Genomic DNA, 20,226 nt, shown 5'->3' with positions numbered 1-20,226 from the left:
AGGTCACCCTTGGGCGAGGTGTAGCACCTGCTTAACCCTCCACCTCCCCCTGGAATCAGGGTCATGTGAAGTCACAGGAGCAGGTGGTGGGCGGTCGTACGAGCAGCCGGTACAGATCACAAGTCCTGGTTATGTGACCACTGACACCAGGCAGACAATCTCTGAAGAATATTGATAATGGCTGGGGTCACCCGTCTTGGAAAGACACTGCCCAGAAGAAGGCAAAGGCAAAAAGCTAAGGCTCTTGTCAGTGTAGAGGATCTGAGAGATCTTGGGGTCTGCGTAGATAGGACAGTCAAAGTTGCTGTGCAGGTTGACAGTATTGTTAAGAAAGTGTATGGTGTGTTGGCATTCATCAACCGTGTGATTGAGTGCAAGAGCCGGGAAGTAATGTTATAGCTACATAAGACCTTGGTCAGACCCCACTTGAAGTATTGTGTTCAGTTCTGGTTGCCTCACTACAGGAAGGATGTGGATACTATAGAGAGTGTGCAGAGGAGATTTACAGGATGTAGCCTGGATTGAAGGGCGTGCCTTATGAAAATATGTTGAGTGTACTTGGCCTTTTCTCCTTGGAGCGAAGGAGGATGAGGGGTGACCTGAAAGAGGTGTATAAGATGATGAGAGGCATTGACCGTGTGGCTAGTCAGAGGCTTTTCCCCAGGGCTGAAATGGCTAGCACGAGAGGGCACAGTTTTAAGGTGCTTGGAAGTAGGTACAGAGGAATGTCAGGGGTAAGTTTTTCACACAGAGAGTGGTGGGTGTGCGGAATGGGTTGCCAGCGGTGGTGGTGGAGGCGGATACAATAAGAGCATCTTAGATAGGTACATGGAGCTTAGAAAAGTAGAGGGTTTTATGTTACAGAATTTCTAGGCGTCTCTAGAATAGGTTACACGGTCAGCACAACATTGTGGGCCGAAGGGCCTGTAACGTGCTGTAAATTTCGATGTTCTATTTTCAAATCAGTTCTGTAGAAAAATTTGCCAAGAACAATCATGGTGATGGATAGACCATGATCATCCATGTCATGTGACACGGCACATAATGACTGAATGATTATCTATAATTACAGTTATTTATTCTTTATAGTTATTGAATATTGTCGATTCTTGTTGCATGTCGCACCTTGACCAAATTCCTAATCCATGTGAATGTTTCTGGTGAATCCATTCGAAACCTGATGTTCACATATTGTTCAACAACAACTTGTGAATTACTCGCAGACAGGAAACTGTTCAAGGTGATCTTTAAATGCTAGTTCTGCTTTCCCATTTCCTGTCAATTTTAATCCCGTTTCACAGACTAATGGCTACATTCAAACTCAAAACAAACAAAATAAAATGTCTCCCCATTCTAATCGGCATCCAGTGTCAAAGTAGAAATGAAAACAGTCCTGATGAAGGGTCTTGGCCTGAATTGTTTCTTCATTTTCATATATGCTGCCTGACTTGCAGTGTGTGTGTGCGTGTGTGTGTGTGTGTGTGTGTGTGTGTGTGTGTGTGTGTGTGTGTGTGTGCGCGTGTGTGTGTATGTGTGTGTGTGTGTGGGGCTCAAGATTTCCAGCATCGACAGAATCTCTTGCGTTAATGAAAATAATTTCAAGCCAGTCAGAACCACTTCTAGAGTCACAGAGTCATTCACGCAGAATGACACAGAAAGAGGCTTTTCATCCCATCTAGCCAGTGCTGTACCAGTAAACTGACTTGACCCTCTATTTGCCTCTCAGCTGCAGTCTGGACAGCTGTGGACTCAAGCCAATCAGATATTCTACAGGTTATTTTTATATAAAACATACGTTTCCATGTCATTCGTTACTCTGATACTTGTTGAATATTGTTGCTTGTTATGTTGTATGTCATAGCCACACACAACAGCTAATTCTCAGTCCAGGTAAATGTACTTAGTGGCCACTGGATTAGACACAGGAGTGGAACTCTGTGTGGTCCTCGGCTGCTGTAGCCACTCCAGTTCGAGGTCCGACGTGTTGTGCGTTCAGAGATGCTCTTCTGCACACCACTGTTGTAACATGTGGTTATTTGAGATACTGTCGCCTTCCTGTCAGCTTGAATCAATCTGGCCATTCTCCTCTGATCAATCTCGTTAACAGGGCATTTTCACCCACAGATCTGCAGTTTACAGTTTCTTGCACCAGCGTCTGTAAACTCTGGAGACTGTTGTGTGTGAAAATTGCAGATCTGCAGTTTCTGAGAGACTCAAACCTCCCTGTCTGGCACTAACAATCATTCCTCAATCAAAATCACTTAGGTCACATTTCCTCCCCATTCTGACATTTGTTCTGAACAATAACTGAACCTGCTGACTGTCGGCATGTTTTTATGCATTGAGCTGCTGCCACATGATCGGCTGCTCAGATATTTGCACTAGTGAGCAGGTGTGCCTAATAATGTAGACGATGAGTGTAATATGACAAAGAAAGTGTCTCTCTGGTCCTTCACAGGAAGCTGTGAAGGAGGTTTAGTATCTGATTTAGATCAATATGTTTGTCAGGGACTAAAATCGTGTGTTGCATGTGCTGGCTTTGCGTTGCTCTGTCTGTGGTAACCTTCATTTCCTACCAACCTCTATCACACGCTGCCATCAAACAGCCCAGCACTGCTGGTTTCCTGTAGTCACAGCTGTTGCTTATTAAGGCCCCATGAGTGTGTGGTAAGGGCCTAAAGTGTAGTCATCATAGGATGCAGGCAGCAAGCAGGGCAAGGCTCTCGCCGAGCCGCCATGTTGGTTCATGGGAGGAGGTGAGAAAGAATCAAAAGTAGCCGATTCTGTGGAAAAACAGACCCCCCCCCCCCCCCACTCGCTACCTTTCAATCCTGCTTCCCTGTGTGCAGAAATCCGAAATGAAACGAAATGTCAGACAGTGAGATTCTTTAGTGGTCACCTGTCTGGCTTAGTGGAACAGGGCTCATTTGCTGTTAAGGGAGCTTTGCTTTCAGCCCGGGAGTGTGCGCAGTGGCGGTGTGGAGTAGTGACACTCCGACCACAACTCCTCATCTGCTTTGGGCTCTTCGATGTCCACTCTACTGGACTTCCAACTTTGATATTGAAATATTGTTTTTTTTTGCAGTATCTCATGCAAGCTGATAGTGTTGCTAACAAGGCATGTGGCGTGCTGGCTTTCACTAATCATGGGATTGAGTTCAAGAGCCGTGAAGATTTATAAAACCACAATAAGACCATTCATTTATTATGTGCCATGGCGTGGGCAAACATGTTCCGGAAGTGGTTTGTCATTGCCTTCTTCGGGGCAGTGTCTTTACAAGACGGGTGACCCCAGGCGTTATCAACACTCTTCAGAGATTGTCTGCCTGACGTCAATGGTCACACAACCAGGGCTTGTGATCTGCACCGGCTGCTCGTACAACCATCCACCACCTGCTCCCATGGCTTCGTGAGCCTGATTGGGGGCTAAGCAGGTGCCACACCTTGCCCACAGCTGGCAGAAGGAAGGAGCACCTTACACTTCCTTTGGTAGAGATGTATCTCCAACCCACCACCCATAGTTAGACAACCATTATCTAACTATTGTGTTCAGCTACGGACCCCGGAGTGTAGGAAGGATGTGGAAGCTTTAGAGAGGGTGCAGAGGAGATTCACCAGGATGCTGTGTGGATTAGAGAGGGTGTAGAGGAGATTCACCAGGATGCTGCCGGGATTAGAGAGGGTGTAGAGGAGATTCACCAGGATGCTGTGTGGATTAGAGAGGGTGTAGAGGAGATTCACCAGGATGCTGCCGGGATTAGAGAGGGTGCAGAGGAGATTCACCAGGATGCTGCCTGGATTAGAGAGGGTGCAGAGGAGATTCACCAGGATGCTGCCTGGATTAGAGAGGGTGCAGAGGAGATTCACCAGGATGCTGCCTGGATTAGAGAGGGTGTAGAGGAGATTCACCAGGATGCTGCCGGGATTAGAGAGGGTGCAGAGGAGATTCACCAGGATGCTGCCAGGATTAGAGAGGGTGTAGAGGAGATTCACCAGGATGCTGCCAGGATTAGAGAGGGTGCAGAGGAGATTCACCAGGATGCTGCCTGGATTAGAGAGGGTGTAGAGGAGATTCACCAGGATGCTGCCTGGATTAGAGAGGGTGCAGAGGAGATTCACCAGGATGCTGCCTGGATTAGAGAGGGTGTAGAGGAGATTCACCAGGATGCTGCCGGGATTAGAGAGGGTGCAGAGGAGATTCACCAGGATGCTGCCAGGATTAGAGAGGGTGTAGAGGAGATTCACCAGGATGCTGCCTGGATTAGAGAGGGTGCAGAGGAGATTCACCAGGATGCTGCCTGGATTAGAGAGGGTGTAGAGGAGATTCACCAGGATGCTGCCTGGATTAGAGAGGGTGTAGAGGAGATTCACCAGGATGCTGCCGGGATTAGAGAGGGTGCAGAGGAGATTCACCAGGATGCTGCCGGGATTAGAGAGGGTGCAGAGGAGATTCACCAGGATGCTGCCTGGATTAGAGAGGGTGCAGAGGAGATTCACCAGGATGCTGCCTGGATTAGAGAGGGTGTAGAGGAGATTCACCAGGATGCTGCCTGGATTAGAGAGGGTGTAGAGGAGATTCACCAGGATGCTGCCTGGATTAGAGAGGGTGTAGAGGAAATTCACCAGGATGCTGCCGGGATTAGAGAGGGTGCAGAGGAGATTCACCAGGATGCTGCCGGGATTAGAGAGGGTGCAGAGGAGATTCACCAGGATGCTGCCTGGATTAGAGAGGGTGCAGAGGAGATTCACCAGGATGCTGCCTGGATTAGAGAGGGTGCAGAGGAGATTCACCAGGATGCTGCCGGGATTAGAGAGGGTGTAGAGGAGATTCACCAGGATGCTGCCTGGATTAGAGAGGGTGTAGAGGAAATTCACCAGGATGCTGCCGGGATTAGAGAGGGTGCAGAGGAGATTCACCAGGATGCTGCCTGGATTAGAGAGGGTGTAGAGGAAATTCACCAGGATGCTGCCGGGATTAGAGAGGGTGCAGAGGAGATTCACCAGGATGCTGCCTGGATTGGAGAGCATGTCTCATGAAGGTAGGTTGAGCACACTGCTCTCTGTAGTGAAGGAGGACGACAGAGGTGTACAAGATGAGGTAGAGTTCAAATGGACAGCCACAGACTTTCCCCCAGGGCAGAAGTAGCTAATACAAGGGGGCATAATTTGAAGGTGCTTGGGGGAAAGTATAGAGGGGTGTCAGAGTTATGTTCCTTACGCAGAGAGTGGTGGGTGTGTGGAGTGCCCTGCCAGGGTGATGGTAGAGGAAAGTCCATTAGGAACATTTAAGAAATCCTTAGATAGGGCCATGAATGATAGAAAATGGAGGGCTATGTGGGAGGGAAGGGTTAGATTGATCTTAGAGTAGATTAAAAGGTCAGTACAGCATCATGAGCCGAAGGGCCTCTCCTTTGCGATAATGTTCTCTGCTCCATCAAGATTTTACGATGTCTCACATTAGACAGTGTTGACACTAGGATACTCCAGTTAAAATCCTTTAGGGAATAGAGGCACATAGAGTCATAGAGTAAATCAATGCAGAAACAGGCCTTCAGCCCATCTAGTCTGTGCCGGACTGTTACTTTGCTTCGTCCTATCGAGTCGCACCTCCCGTCAACATCCTTATCAAACTTCTCTGAAATGTCACAATTGACCCGCGTCCACCTCTTCCACCGGCAGCTCGTTCCACACTCTCACCACCCTCTGAGTGAAGAAGTTCACCCTCAACTTTCCCCCAAGTATTTCACCTTTCACCCTTAGCCTTTGACCTCTAGTTCCAGTCTCTCCCACACTTAGTGAAAAAGCCCCGCTTCCACTTACCCTATCTATACCCCTCAAGTACAATTCAAAGAATTTCCGCAACATAGTTCAAGATTATCGACTGTACATGTGGAACAATGTTCCTCCAGACCACACAACGTACATCACGTGCAGTACCTAAACCAAAGTATTATACTCTGTATAGCTAAATATATAATTCAAATTGCATGTATTAAAGCTCAGCAGAGGTAAACAGTAAGCAGCTCACTGTCCTTGTGATGAGACCTCGGTGATGGCAGGGTATTCATTAGTCCCACGGCCTGAGGGAAGAAGCTGTTACCCAGTCTGGCGGGCCTAGTCCTGATGTTTCTGTCCCTCCTTCCTGATGGTAGTGGGTCAAAGGGATTGGTAGATCAATAATGCTTCAGGCCCCTTGTCTGCAATGCTCCCGGTTAATGCCACAAATGGGTGGAGTGGGTGGGGAGAGTCAGTGATTTAAGTCAGACTGCCTCCACTGCATGTTGTTGGCACACCCCGCCTCTGTCGGGCATCACAGTTCGCGCATCGCTTCACAGCACAAAGTGTAAAATCGATCGAGGTTCGATCCGCGCCACTGTCTGTAACAGGGTTGCATGTAGTCTCCCTTAACTGTGTGTGTCTCCCCTGGTTCCTCCCACACTCCAGAAGGGGTCGGTAACTCCTGCGGATTAGGGTTAGTACGCTGGGGACACGCTGTATTGGTGCTTGGAAGCATGGCAGCGTTCCAGCACATCCTCCCACTGATGCAACCGACACGTTCCACTCTGTGTTTTGATGTTTCAATCTACCTGTGACAAAATAAAGCTTTTGAAATGACGAGGTGTAACTCTGTAAATGAGACTAGTCTCTGCTAGAAAAGAATCTGTGACGTTGCACAGCTGGCTGCCTTTTTTGACAAGCTGGTCTGGAAATCCACCTGGGCCATAACACTGGACAACAATCTTTTTCAGAAGTGTTGCTTCCTCAGAATTTTTTAGTTAATGATAGGCTGCTCGAAGCGGAACACAAATATAATTTCACATTACTTGTATCACATTGGAATTTGGAGAGAAAGAAGATGAACTTGTATTGAATAGAATGCCTTTAATTGCATAACAATGCTGATGTTAGCAATTGTCTATTAAGCTAAAAATGTTTAGTTGGTGATTTTCATTTGTACTCAGTGTCTGAGGCTTCTCGCTAAGTGTCCAACGATGATCAGCCAGCATTGATGGATTCCAGTTGCTCCGATGCCGTTTCTCCATGACGGCAAAGTCCTGGTGAAACTTTTCACCGTGCTCGTCACGGACAGCAGCAGGATTTGCAGGGAAGCTGTCTAACTGGGAATGCAGAAAATGAACCTTCAGTGACACGTTGCACCTCATGGTTTTCTATGCTTGAAGCAGGTTGTCAACCAGCTGCACGTGGTTTGGTGATCTGTCGTTGCCAAGAAAATTTTCAGCAACAGTCTTGAATGCCTTCCATGTGATTTTCTCCAGTCCCACTAGAAAGCATTTGAATTACCTATCATTGATGACGTGTTTTGTTTGTGGACCAAGATAAATGCCTTCCCTAATCTTGGCATCAGTTATTCTGACTTGAATTATGAATTGAAATAACAAACATGGTGCATGATACAGAAATTTCATGGTGATTTTCACGATCAGCACCCCAAAATCCATAAGATACACAGAAGTATATTCAGGAAGCAAAATCTTTGTTGTCCATGGTGATTCTGACAATAGCAAAAATTCTGTGTCCCTACTGTTGTGTTGTAGGCAACCAGTGAGGAACATAAGATGCTTTAATATGCATTGGTGGTGAAGAAGGCCGAGGAATGACTGACCTGTATGGGAACGGGAAGCGGAATTCCAGTGGAATGCTACTGGCAGCTCAGGATGGCCTTTATGGTCAGAGTGCAGGCCCTTTCCAGACCTAATGTGCCATCATTCTCACCCATGTAGAGGAGGCTACACCAGGAACACCAAATGCAAGGGCTGAGTTCGGAAGAGGTGAGCCTGAATCTGTTCCTCACCTGGAAGGGCTGCATGCTGGCAAAGGAGCTGATGCAGGAACAAGTGTCTGACCTGCTTAGGGAGGAGTGGCTGATAAGGGATGAGGGGACCACTGATTTCCATGGAAGGTGCAAACAGCAGGTGAAGGGAATATGTGACTGGTGGTGGGATCGTGTTGCAGGTGACAGAAATGACAACGGATAATGTGATGTCTTTGTGCCTGTACTTACTGGAGTTTAGAAGAATGACAGGGAACCTCTATAGATTATTGAAAGGCCCAGATAGAATGGATGTGTAGAGGATGTTTCCTGTTGTGGCACAGTCTAGGACCAGAGAGCACAGCCTCAGAACACAGATGAGAAGGAATTTCTTTAGCTAGAGGGTGGTGAATCTGCGGAATTTATTGCCACAGCTGGGTGTGGAAGCCAAGTCATTGGGTGAATTTAAAGTGAAGGTTGATAGGTTCCTGATTAGTCAGGGGATGGGGTTGCGAGGGATAATAAATCGGCCATGATGGAATGGTGGAGCAGACTCGATAGGCCAGATGGTCCTATGTTTCATGGTCTTATAGGGTGGTGGAATGGGTGGTATGTAGTGCAGTGGTTAGCCTACACTATACAGTGACAGCTGTGAGATTGGGAGTCAATGCCTATTGCTGTCTCTAGGGATTTTGAATATTCTCTCTGTGGCCATGCAGGTTTCCTCCAGGTGCTCTGGTTTCCTCCCACAATCCCAAGACGTACAGGTTAGGTTTACTGACTTATGGGCATGTGAGGTTGGTGACACCTGCGAGCTGTCTAGCACAATTCTGTTAGTCATTAAAGTTCAAAGTACATTTATTACCAAGGTACGTATACATAATTCAACCTTCAAATTCATCTCCTTACAGGCAGCCACCAAACAAAGAAACCTAAAAAAACTATAAAAACTAGCCCGTCAAACAGCCAATGTGCAGAGAGAAATAAGAAACAAATTGTGCGAACAATAACAGTAAGCCAATAGCAATGAGGATGAAAGTGAGTCCTCAGACATGAAACCTGGAACAGCCAGAGAAGGCCACAGCCTCAGTTTGGCACAGAGCCAAGATAACCCAAATGGTTTAATGTTTCAATGTACATGTGGCAAATAAAGCAGATTTTTAATCTTTTGGATACTCAAGCTGATAGATGAAAATGGAGGACTAATGAGAGTCTGCCTTTGTTCTGTCTAGACCTGGAGTTCCCAACCTGGGGTCCACAGCCCCCTTGGGTAATGGTAGGGGTCCATGCTTGGGAATCATTGCCCAAGGATGAGGTGGGGTGAGAACAGAAGTCTGTGAAACAGAGGAAATATGAGAAAAGTCTCCATCAAGCCAAGCTTCCTTGAAATGGAGGATGTTTCAGGTGGCCTAGAATGGAAGGCCTCGTCTTTCCTAGTTGCCGTGGAGACAGGGAAACTGGAAGAAAGGGGTGGCATCCTATCAAGAGTTAGGGTGAGAAGAGGTGTATTCTGAGCGGGGTGTGGGAGTCAAAGCGTTTATAATAAGAGTCAATGGGCAGTTTGTCTTCTGAGATGGAGATAGAAAAGTGAGAGGTGTTGGAAGTGGTCGGTGTGAATATGAGGGTGGTGTGGAAGTTCATACTGAGGGTGATAAAATCAATGAGTTCTGCACAAGTGTGGGAAACACCACTGATGCAGTGGTCGATGTAGCAGAGAAGGAATTGGGGGGGGGGGTACCAGAGAGAGTCTGGAACAAGGACTGTTCCACATGTCCAATGAAAAGACAGGGTCCACACAAATGCCAATGGCTAACTGAGATTAACTTTATTTGTCACATGTACATCAAAATTATAGCCAGGGTTGGTAGTCTTAAATAGCCCCTGACAACCAAGTCCAGCTCCTGGCCTTTATGTGTGACTTAGCTACTAAGCCAGTCGGAACTGTTTCTACTGACAGAAGGAAGGGCAAAGGTACCTTACTGGTGCCTTAAAACCAGCTGCTTTGGGCAGATGGGGCTCTTCAGCCATGGTTAACAGCTCTTCGAGGAGAAGGAAAACTCTGATCTCAAAGCTCTGCTGCCTTGTGGCTACACCCACTCAAGGGGAAGCCTTTGGAAGTCAATGCCAAGGGAAAATCCAGAGCTGGAATCACTAAGGTAAACCTACATTGAGTTCAACACTGACTGGCAACTCCTGCGACACTGCTGGTGCCAAACTGTATCGGTCTTTGTCATTCCTTTGGGCTCATCAGATGCATGGAGGGGGGGCCTGCTACATGGGCAACAGCTTGCCCTCCATTTCGTACCGCCCTGAGTTGCGAATTTAGACAGCTGGTCTTAAATAGCCCCTGACAACCAAGTCCAGCTCCTGGCCTTTATGTGTGACTTAGCTACTAAGCCAGTCGGAACTGTTTCTACTGACAGAAGGAAGGGCAAAGGTACCTTACTGGTGCCTTAAAACCAGCTGCTTTGGGCAGATGGGGCTCTTCAGCCATGGTTAACCGTCCCATGGTCGATCCTGCCCAACAGAGCCCACCGACATCGACACATCGAAACGCAGCGAAGTGCGTTGTTTTGTGTCAACGACCAACACCGTCCGCAGATTATGCTGGGGGCAGCCTGGAGGTGTTGCCAGGGTTCCAGTGTCAACGTAGAATGCCCGCAGCTTACTAACCCTAACCCTGCCCTAACTGTGTGTCTCTGGAATGTGGGAGCACGCTGAGGAAACCCATGCGGTCACGGGGAGAATGTACAAAATCCTCACACGCAGCAGTGGGAATTGAACCCTGATCGCTGGTTACAGTTGCTGACGCGGTGGAGCGTTTTGCTAACTGCTTTGCTACTCTGCTGCTCTTTCCTGCTACTCCTTTAGATTCCACTGAGTCCATTCACGCTCATGACCTTCTTCAGATGGGCAGGGCAGAGCAAGCCGTGTCACTGTCTGGTACGGAAACGGCATTGCGGCAGACGGGAATGCTCAACAACAGGCAGTCAAAACTGCCCAATGCATCACCCACACCAGTCAAGGACATATACGCAGAAATGTGCCGGAAAAAAGCCAGCAGTATTGTGAAAGACCCCACCCACTCTGCTCATGGATTTTCTTGTCCCTCCCACTAGGGAGCTGGGTGGTGGGTAGTGGTGATACGTCCCTAGCAAAGGAGGTGTAAGATGCTCTTTCCCTCTGCAAGCCTGCAGCTCACCCTCGGGCAAGGTGTAGCACCTGCTTAGCCCCCGATCAGGGTCATGTGGGATCAGGTGGTGGACAGTCGTACGAGCAGTTGGTACAGATCACAAGTCCTGGTTATGCGACCACTGATACCAGGCAGACAATCTCTGAAGAGTATTGATAATGACTGGGGTCACCCGTCTTGTAAAAACACTGCCCAGAAGGAGGCAATGACAAATGTCTTTTGTAGAAAAATTTGCCAGGAATAATCATGGTCATAAAAAGACCATGATTGCCCACGTCATAAGACGTGGCTAATGATGATGATGATGACATCAGGGAGGAGGCTACATAGCATCCACACCAGGACTATCAGACTCAAAAATAGCTACTTTCCCCAACACGTCCACCCACTAGCCCACCACCACTACTTTATCATTTCCTCTCAATCACCTTGTGTACAGAAACTCCTGTGTCTAGCATCACTTTATGTACGCACAATCAATCTATGTGTATAAGCTATCTTATGTATTTATATTTATTGCGTTCTTTATCTTATTGTGCTTTTATCTGAGGTATCGGATCGGGAGTAACAATTAATTGATTATCCTTTACACTTGTGTACCAGAAATGACATTAAACATGTTGAATCTTGAACTGACATATATCTTGAACTTCTGGAGACTGCAGAGACCTTTAAAGGTGGGATTTGCCAGTGACCACCTTTTCTAATTGTACTTCCCATTCCCATTCCAACATGTCTGTCCACAGTCTCCTCTACTGCCATACTGAGGCCACTCTCCGGTTGGAGGAGCAACACCCCGTATTTTTTTTTTGGTAGCCTCCAACTTAGTGGCATAAACATTGAACGTACAGTAATTTCTCTTTCTCCCTTCTTTCTTTTTCCATTCCCCATTCTGGCTGCCCTCTTAGCCCCTTCTCCTCATCTGATTCCCCTCCTGCTTCCCTACCTCCCATGGTGGACCTTACTCTCCTGTCAAATTCTTTGTTCTCCAGCCCTTCACCTCTTCCAACAATCACTTCCATGCTTCCCACATCACCCTCCCTTCCCCCACTCACTCATCTTCTCCCTCACCTGGTCTCACCTGTCAGCTTGCACACCTTCCCCTCCCCCACCTGATTCTGGCTTCTTCCCCCTTCCTTTCGCGTTCTGGTGAAGAGCCTCGACTGTTTATTTCCCTCCATCGACGCTGCTGGACCTGCTGAGTTCCTCTAGTATCTTGTGTGAGTTGCTCTGGATTTCCAGCATCTGCAGAATCCCTTGTGTTTAGTACACATGTTGCCCTTTGGTTTGCCAATGATTTTTGTATATAGTTCCAGTGTCACATAACCGTGGGGACCACTGCTACAGACAGAGATTTGCTTCTATTCTTGCCTATGCCTTAAGGAAGAAACCGTTTTATCCACATCAAATAAAGTTCCTAGTGCAGAAGATCAGAGGAAGAGGGTTTCTCAAGTGGGAGAGTGAGCAGCCAGAGGTCGTGGTCTATGTCTTGAAGGAAGAAGGCTACCAAGGTATGGAAAATGACTGGTGTTCTCCAGAGGGATGTTGGCAACTTGATGGTTGGAGGTTCAGGAGCTTGATCTGGAGCAGGTTGGTGCAGGACTTGGGTTTTCTTGATGTTTAGGTCAAGTCCCAGAAACTTGTATGCTCTGCCTAAAGCATCCATTATCAGAGTGAGCTACAGTGGTGTTGTTGTCTGCATATTGGAGATCCATGATGGAAGCAGTAGACACCTGGCTCTTTGCCTTGAACCTGTTAATGTTAAAGAGCAGCCCCGCTCCCCATCTGTCCGACAGAGGATCTGCACTGCCTATGGGAGGTCTTGGCCTGTGAGCTGAAGAATGGTGGCAATGAAAACAGAAATCAGATTTGGGGCAATGATGCACCCCTGTTCGACCCTGGTCTCCACCTTAAAAGGTGCTGTTTCAGGGCCGCTGTTGCCGAGGACTGTTGCACTCGTCATTGTGTAAGAGCTGCAGGATCTTGAGGTATTTTGAGCACCTGATTTTGGACAGTACTTGCCGGATGATTTACGGAGTCAAATGCAGGGAGTCATTTGTCTGAGGAATAGGAAAAGTATGACCACATGATGCTATTATATTATAGAGCTCACAACAGTCCATGGGATTGAGAGGAGCATATTTGCAGAGAGATCGCAGACATTTGCAAGAAACATAAGATTGTGATACTAGGTGACTCTAACTTTCCACATAATTGACTGGGACTTCCATACTGTAAAAGGGCTGGATGGGAAAGAGTTTGTCAACTGTGTTCAGGGAAGTTTCCTTAATCAGTACGTAGAAGTCCCGGTGAGAGAGTCTGCAATACTGGATCTGCTGTTGGGGAATAAGACACGGCAGATGACAGTGATTTGCGTCCAGTGTTCAGAAAGCCATTAGTTTCAAGGTAATTATGGAACTGGATAGATCTGGTCCATGGGTTGAGATTCTAAATTGGAGAAAGGCCGATTTTGATGGTATCAGAAATGATCTGGCTAGTGTCGATTGGGACAGGCTGTTTCCTGGCAAAGATATACTTAGTAAGTGGCAGGCCTTCAAAAGTGAAGTTTTGAGAGTACAGAGTTCATATGTTGCTGTCAGGATGAGAGGTAAAGATAACAGGTTTATGGAACCTTGGTTCTGAGAGATGTTGGTGCCCTGGTGAAGAAAAAGAAGGCAGTGCATGACGGGTACAGGCAGGAAGAAACAAATGAGATCCTTGCGGAATATAAGAAATGCGGCAGAACAGGAGGACCACGTTAGGCTGGAGACTGCTCTAGCAGGCAACGTGAAGGAGAATCCCAAGGGCAAAAGGATTGCAAGAGACAAATTTGAGGTTCTCTGGAAGATCAGAGTGGTAATAGATGCATGAAGCCAAAAGAGATGGGGGAGATCCTAGATGGATGTTTGTGTTTATATTTATATTGGAGGTGGACACAGAGTCTGTCGAAGTGAGGCAAAACAACAGCAAGGTCATGGATCCTGCACAGATTACAGAGGAGGAGGTGTTTGCCACCTTGACACAAATTAGGATGGATAAATCCTCAGGGCCTGACAAGGTGTTCCCTTGGACACGACAGGAAGCAAGTGCAGAAATTACAGGGGCCCTAGCAGAGTTACTTAAATCATCCTTAGTCATGGGAGGCACTGGAGGGCTGGAAGATAGCTAATATTATTCAGTTGTTTAAGAAAGGCTCTAAGGATAAGTTAAAGCCTATCGAGCCTGACATGAGTCACAGGAAAGTTATTGGATGGTATTCTAAGGGAATGTAATATAAGTATTTGGATAGACATGGACTGATTGGGGAATCTGACAGAGTTTTTCGTGGAAGTTACCTGGAAAGTGCATGAAAGCATGTTGTCTACATGGGCTTTAGCAAGGCTTTGAGAAGATCAGGAAGATTCAGTCACTTTCCAGATGAGGTGATAAATTGGATTAGTTATCGGCTTTGTAGGAGAAGCCTGAGAGAGGTAGTAGGTGGCTGCCTCTCTGACTGGAGGCCTGTGACTAGTTGAATGCCGCAGGGATTGGCACTGGGTCTGCTGCTGTTTGCCATCTGGATGATAATGTGGTTAACTGGATCAGCAAATTTGAGATGACACCTAGGCTTGGGTCGTAGTGGACAGTGCGGAAGACTATCAGAGTTTGCAGCGGGATAAGAACCAGCTGGAGAAATGGTAGATGGAGTTTAACGCAGACAAGTGCGAGGTGGTAGGACCAGACAGGGTTGGTCTTACACGGTGACCAGTGGAGCACAGAGGAGTATGGTAGAACAAAGGGAATACAGGTCCATAATTCCTTGAAAGCAGCATCACGGGTAGATAGGGTCATAAAGAAAGCTTTTGCCACTTTGGGTACTGAGTACAGGAAGAGAAAATCTACAGATGCTGGAAATCCAGGCAACACACACAAAATGCCAGAGGAACTCAGCAGGTCAGGCAGCACCTTTGGAAAAGAGTACAGCTGATATTTCAGGCTGTGACCCTTCATCAGGACTGGAAACAAAATGAGAAGTTAGAGCAGGAAGGTGGGGAAAGGGAGGAAGAAGTACAAGATGGTGGGTGAGAGGTGAAACCAGGAGAGGGGAGGGGTGAAGTAAAGAGCGGGGAAGTTGTTTGGTGGAAGAGATAAAGGGCTGGAGAAGGGGGAATTTGACGGGGGGGGACAGAAGACCATGGAAGAAAGAAAGGGGGGGGGGTGGAGCACCAGAAGGAGGCAATGGGCAGGTAAGGAGAAAAAGTGAGAGAGAGATTGGAATGGGGAATGGTGAAGGTGGGGGGGGGGACAACTACTGAAAGCACTGCTGGTGGTGAGAGTGTGGAACAAGCTGCCAGCACAGGTGGTGGATGGGGGGTCAATTTCAACATTTAAGAGAAATGGGGATAGGTATGGGGTGGGGCAGGGTATGGAGAACTATGGTCCAGGTACAGGTTAATGGGCCTTGGCAGATTAGTAGCTCAGCATGGAGTACATGGGCCTCGGCTGTAGCGTTCAATGGCTGTGAGTACGTGACAAGGTTTCAATAGTAATTAGGACAAAATTAGCACTGGGCAAAAACCCACAACAGAAACAAAGTCTCAGTGGCAGGAAGTCAAACTGTCAGAGCTCAGGCTCACTCCTATTAAAGCAGTCAAATGGCCCAGGCCTTTGACAGAGGTGAAATTTAACCAAGATCTAATACTGATCAGAGAGATCAGGAGTGGAAAGGGTGAACAACTTCAAGTTTGTGGGTGTCAATATCTCTGACAATCTGTCCTGGGCCCAATATATTAATGCAGCTATAAGGAAGGCAAGACAGTGGCTATGTTTCATTAGGAGTTTGAGGAGATTTGGCTTGTCACCAAAAACACTTGCAAATTTCTACAGATGTACCATGGAGAGCATTCTGATTGGCTGCATCACCGTCTGGTATGGGGGGGGGGGCCACTGCACAGGATCAAGGTAAGCTGCAGAAGTTATAAACTCAGTCAGCCCCATCCTGGGCACTAGACTCCGTTGTATCCAGAACACCTTCAAGGAGCGATGTCTCTAAAAGCTGGTGTCAATCATTAAGGATCCAGGCTGCATCACCCAGGGCATGTCCTCTTCTCACTGTTACCATCGGGAAGGAGGTACAGAAACCTGAAGGCACACACTCAGTGATTCAGGAACAACATCTTCCCCTCTGTCATCGGATTTACGAATGGACACTGAGCCCATGAACACCACCTCACTACTGTACTTCTAATAAATTTCTATTTTTGTGCTACTTAACGGTTGAATATATATACTGACTGTAATTCACAGCTTTTTTTTATTATTAGGTATTGTATTGTGCGGCTGCCACTAAGTCAACAAATTTCACAACATTGGCTGGTGGTATTAAACCTGATTCTGATTCTGAGACAGAGGGAGGTCTCGGTGGGGGGGGGGGGGGGATGTACGGAAGGCTGAAAGAATCCCCATAAAGGAACCAATGTCATTTACATTGGGCATGGGCCCGGAGTACATGAGCTGCCAGGTTCTATTCTCTGTACTCCTGAATTGGACACATTTCACTGTATGTTTCGAGGGGTGACAAATAAAGTGAACCTAAATTCATCTAGCCTCCAGAATCCTCTGGGGTAGAGTGTTCCAAAGACTTCCTGGGTGAGAATAGTGCAGAAACAGGCCTGTGTTAGCCAGGGTGCCACAAGACCGTTAGATATAGAAGCAGAATCAGGCCATTTTGCCCATTGGGTCCGCTCCTCCATGGCTCATTCATTTGCCCTCTCAGCCCCAATCTCCCGCTTTCACCCTGACTAATCAAGAATCTATCAAGCTCTGCCTTAATTATACCCAATGATTTGCCCTCCTCAGCCAACTGTGGTAACAAATTCCACAGACTTACCAGCCTGTGGCTAAAGAAATTCATTTACATCTCTGTTCTAAATGGACGAAACCTCTCTTCTGAGTCTGCGTCCTCTGGTCTTAAAAAACAACAGAGGAAACATCCTCCCCACATCCACCCTATCAAGGCCTTTCCACGGGACGGCAGTGGATACAGACCATGTCCTATATCACCATTCCTTGCTTGTGGCGTGTCTCTCTAACTGCCTCTTAAACATCATATCTACTTTAACCACTTACCTGATTCTACAACATCCAGCATGTTGTAGGCATCTACCAATCTGTGTAGAAAAAACTTCCCTTGTAAACCTCCATTATACTTAACCCCCTCACAAATCAAAGCCGTGTAGTGTTTGCTGTTTGCAACCTGGGATAATGACTTTGTAACTCACTTTGTATCCTACCCAGGCCTCCCATAATAGTGAATATTTCTATCAGTTCACCCCTTCGACGTTCCAGAGAAAACGATCCCAGGTTTGTCCAAACTCGTCGTAGAGTTAACACCCTCTAATCCTGACAACATTGAACATAGAATAGTACAGGCCCTTCGGCCCACAATGTTGTGCCGACCCTTAAACCCTGCCTCCCATATAACCCCCCACCTTAAATTCCTCCATATACCTGTCTAGTAGTCTCTTAAACTTCACTAGTGTATCTGCCTCCACCACTGACTCAGGCAGTGCATTCCACACACCAACCACTCTCTGAGTGAAAAACCTTCCTGTAATATCCCCCTTGAACTTCCCTCCCCTTACCTTAAAGCCATGTCCTCTTGTACTGAGCAGTGGTGCCCTGGGGAAGAGGCGCTGGCTGTCCACTCTGTCCATTCCTCTTAATATCCTGTATACCTCTGTCATGTCTCCTCTCATCCTCCTTCTCTCCAGAGAGTAAAGCCCTAGATCCTTTAATCTCTGATCATAATCCATACTCTCTACACCAGGCAGCATCCTGGTAAATCTCCTCTGTACCCTTTCCAATGCTTCCACATCCTTCCTATAGTGAGGCGACCAGAACTGGACACAGTGTGGCCTAACTAGAGTTTTATAGTTTTATAGAGCTGCATCATTACATTGCGTCACTTAAGCTATCCCTCGACTTATGAAACATCCTGGTGAACCTCCTCGGCAAAATCTCCAGAGTCTCCACACCCTTCCTGAAACGTGGCTGCCGGAATTGCAAACAATACTCCAAAGGAGAACAAACCAAAGTTTTATACAATTGCAACACAACTTCCTGAATTTTATGCTCAACACCTCAACCAATGAGGACAAATATAAAATGGCACAGACATCGATTTCTCTAACTTCTGGTGATTTCCCCTCCTTCTTCCTGCTCTCCTTTTCAATTGCCCATTCTTGTCCCCCTCTCACCCCTTCTCCTCACCTGCCTATCCTCCCTCCGCTGCCCCTTCTTCCCTTTCCTCCGTGGTCCACTTTCCTCTGCAATCATCTTCCTTTCTCTTCAGCCCTTCTATGACAAGGTGTTGCATTTTGTCCCTGATGAGGGATTCATTTGAAATCAAAGTCTTACAGTACAAATATAGATAAAGCCGAACTGTAAAGGTTTCATTGAGGTTTGGAGGCAAGCACAACACTTCTGAACAGCAAGTCGTAAACAGAAGAGTTGCTGGAAGTCCAGAGCGACACACACAAAATGCTGAAGGAACTCAGCAGGTCGAGCTATGGAGGGTCGTAAGGGTCACTGGCAAATTCAAATGCAGGCATCACTGAAACTTCAGCAACTCAAAGAAAATTAAAGATTTATTCCAGAAGTTAACCAGCAAAACTGACAAGAGAATCTTGAAGAACTGAAATCACTCACAATACTCAGAAGTCTGAATTTCACCAAAGAGCCACAATGACTGGGCAAAGAGGGCTTGGCATGACCCCCTGAAATACATCCAGGAGCAAGCAGACATTGAGAATACCTTGCTAATTCAATAATCCCAAATTGAATAAACATGATAGTTACAAAGAGTTTAACAATCCCCATGATCTCAAATGAGACTGCAATACAAAGCGAAAACCCAGAGCTTGTCCAAAGACAAACAATCAAATAGAAAGGTAAACAATCCCAGGAGCACTGCATCCCCATGAGGTGACAGCGAGAAAATACACTGCACACATTAACAAAAAAAAATCTCTTCTCTTTCTTCTAAAAATGAGCCCTGGTTGAAACAAGGGGAATGACTTTGGGGCTGAGACCCTTCAGCAGGACTGGGATGGAAGGAGGAAGAAGGTGGGTGGAGGGGGTGATAGGTGACATCAGGTGAGGGGGAAGGTAGCTGGCTGGCTCTGATGACAAGTCTCAGCCCGAAACATCAGTTCTTAATTCCTGTCTGACCTGCTGAGTTCCACCAGCGATTTGTGTGTGTTACTTAAGAACAGTGGGGTGGAACAGAACCCAGGCAGTTAGAAGCCATGACTACGCTCTGCATTTTGCGTGTGAAATTTGGCTCCTCACACTCTGATGGAGCGGAACTTTGGAAGTATGTTTCCTGCATGACCACAGACATCAGAATTCAGAAACGATTTCACCGGCTCTCTGAGCAGGAAATTATAAACACAAGAGATTCTGCAGATGCCGGAAATCAGAACAACACACACAAGATGCTGGAGGAGCTCCGCAGGTCAGGGAGCATCTATTGAGGGGATGCTGCTCCACAAATGTTGCCCGAGCTACTGAGTTCCTCCAGCATTTTGCGTGTATGTGTGTTACTCTAAGCAGGATCTTTGAATGCATTTGAGAAATACAACTCTCCCTTTTCTTTTATTGCTTATGACAAAGGATTTCTACCCAATAATTTTATATTGTATGTGATGTAGTATGTGAGGAGTTCTGTCTGCCTTCGCCTGTCCTCCCCTATCTTCCTTTGAGAAAACTCCTCTTTAGACAGTGCATTGAGGCAATAAGACCACAAGACAATGGAACAGAATTAGGCCATCTGCCCAATCGAGTCTGCTCCGCCATTTGATCATGGCTGATTTATTAATCCTCTGAACCCCACTCTCCTGCCTTCTCCCTGTAACCTTTGAAATACTTACTAATCAAGAATCTATCCATCTTCACTTTAAATATACCCAATGACTTGGCTTCTACAGCCGTCAGTGGCAACGAATTCCACAGATTCACCACCCTCTGGCGAAAGAAATTCCTCCTCATCTCTGTTCTAAAGCGGTGTCCTTCTATTCTGAGGCCATACCATTTCTTTCCAGACTCTTCCCCCTTTTGGAAATATCCTCTCCACGTCCACCCTATCCAGGCCTTTCAATATTCAATAGGCTTCAACGAGATCCCCGATCATTCTGCTAACCTCCAGCGAGCACAGGCCCAGTGCCATCTAATGTTCCTCAAATATTCCTCCTTTCATTCTGGGATCATTCTTGTAAACCTC

The 20,226-nt window shown here is 46.9% G+C and overlaps 1 protein-coding gene across 3 annotated transcripts in view; it reads right to left on the bottom strand.

Moving 5' to 3' along the window:
- Nucleotides 1-20,226, bottom strand: part of LOC132397021 (arf-GAP with coiled-coil, ANK repeat and PH domain-containing protein 2-like) — a 159,235-nt gene that overhangs the window by 119,701 nt on the left and 19,308 nt on the right. The window contains exon 1 of one of the 3 annotated variants that reach the window (XM_059975248.1): nt 17,588-17,651. The exons of the other annotated variants lie outside the window; for them this stretch is intronic. Within the exon in view, the coding sequence (XP_059831231.1) occupies nt 17,588-17,598 (11 nt within the window). The 5' untranslated portion in view covers nt 17,599-17,651. Of the gene's footprint in view, nt 1-17,587; nt 17,652-20,226 lie in introns of those variants that run through there. 3 annotated transcript variants of the gene reach the window in all.

This window comes from Hypanus sabinus, chromosome 7 (assembly GCF_030144855.1).
Source record: "Hypanus sabinus isolate sHypSab1 chromosome 7, sHypSab1.hap1, whole genome shotgun sequence".
Classification (NCBI taxonomy): Eukaryota; Metazoa; Chordata; class Chondrichthyes; order Myliobatiformes; family Dasyatidae; genus Hypanus; species Hypanus sabinus.
The sequence above is the reverse complement of the archived record's forward strand: the minus strand, read 5'-3'. Positions and strand labels throughout refer to the sequence as shown.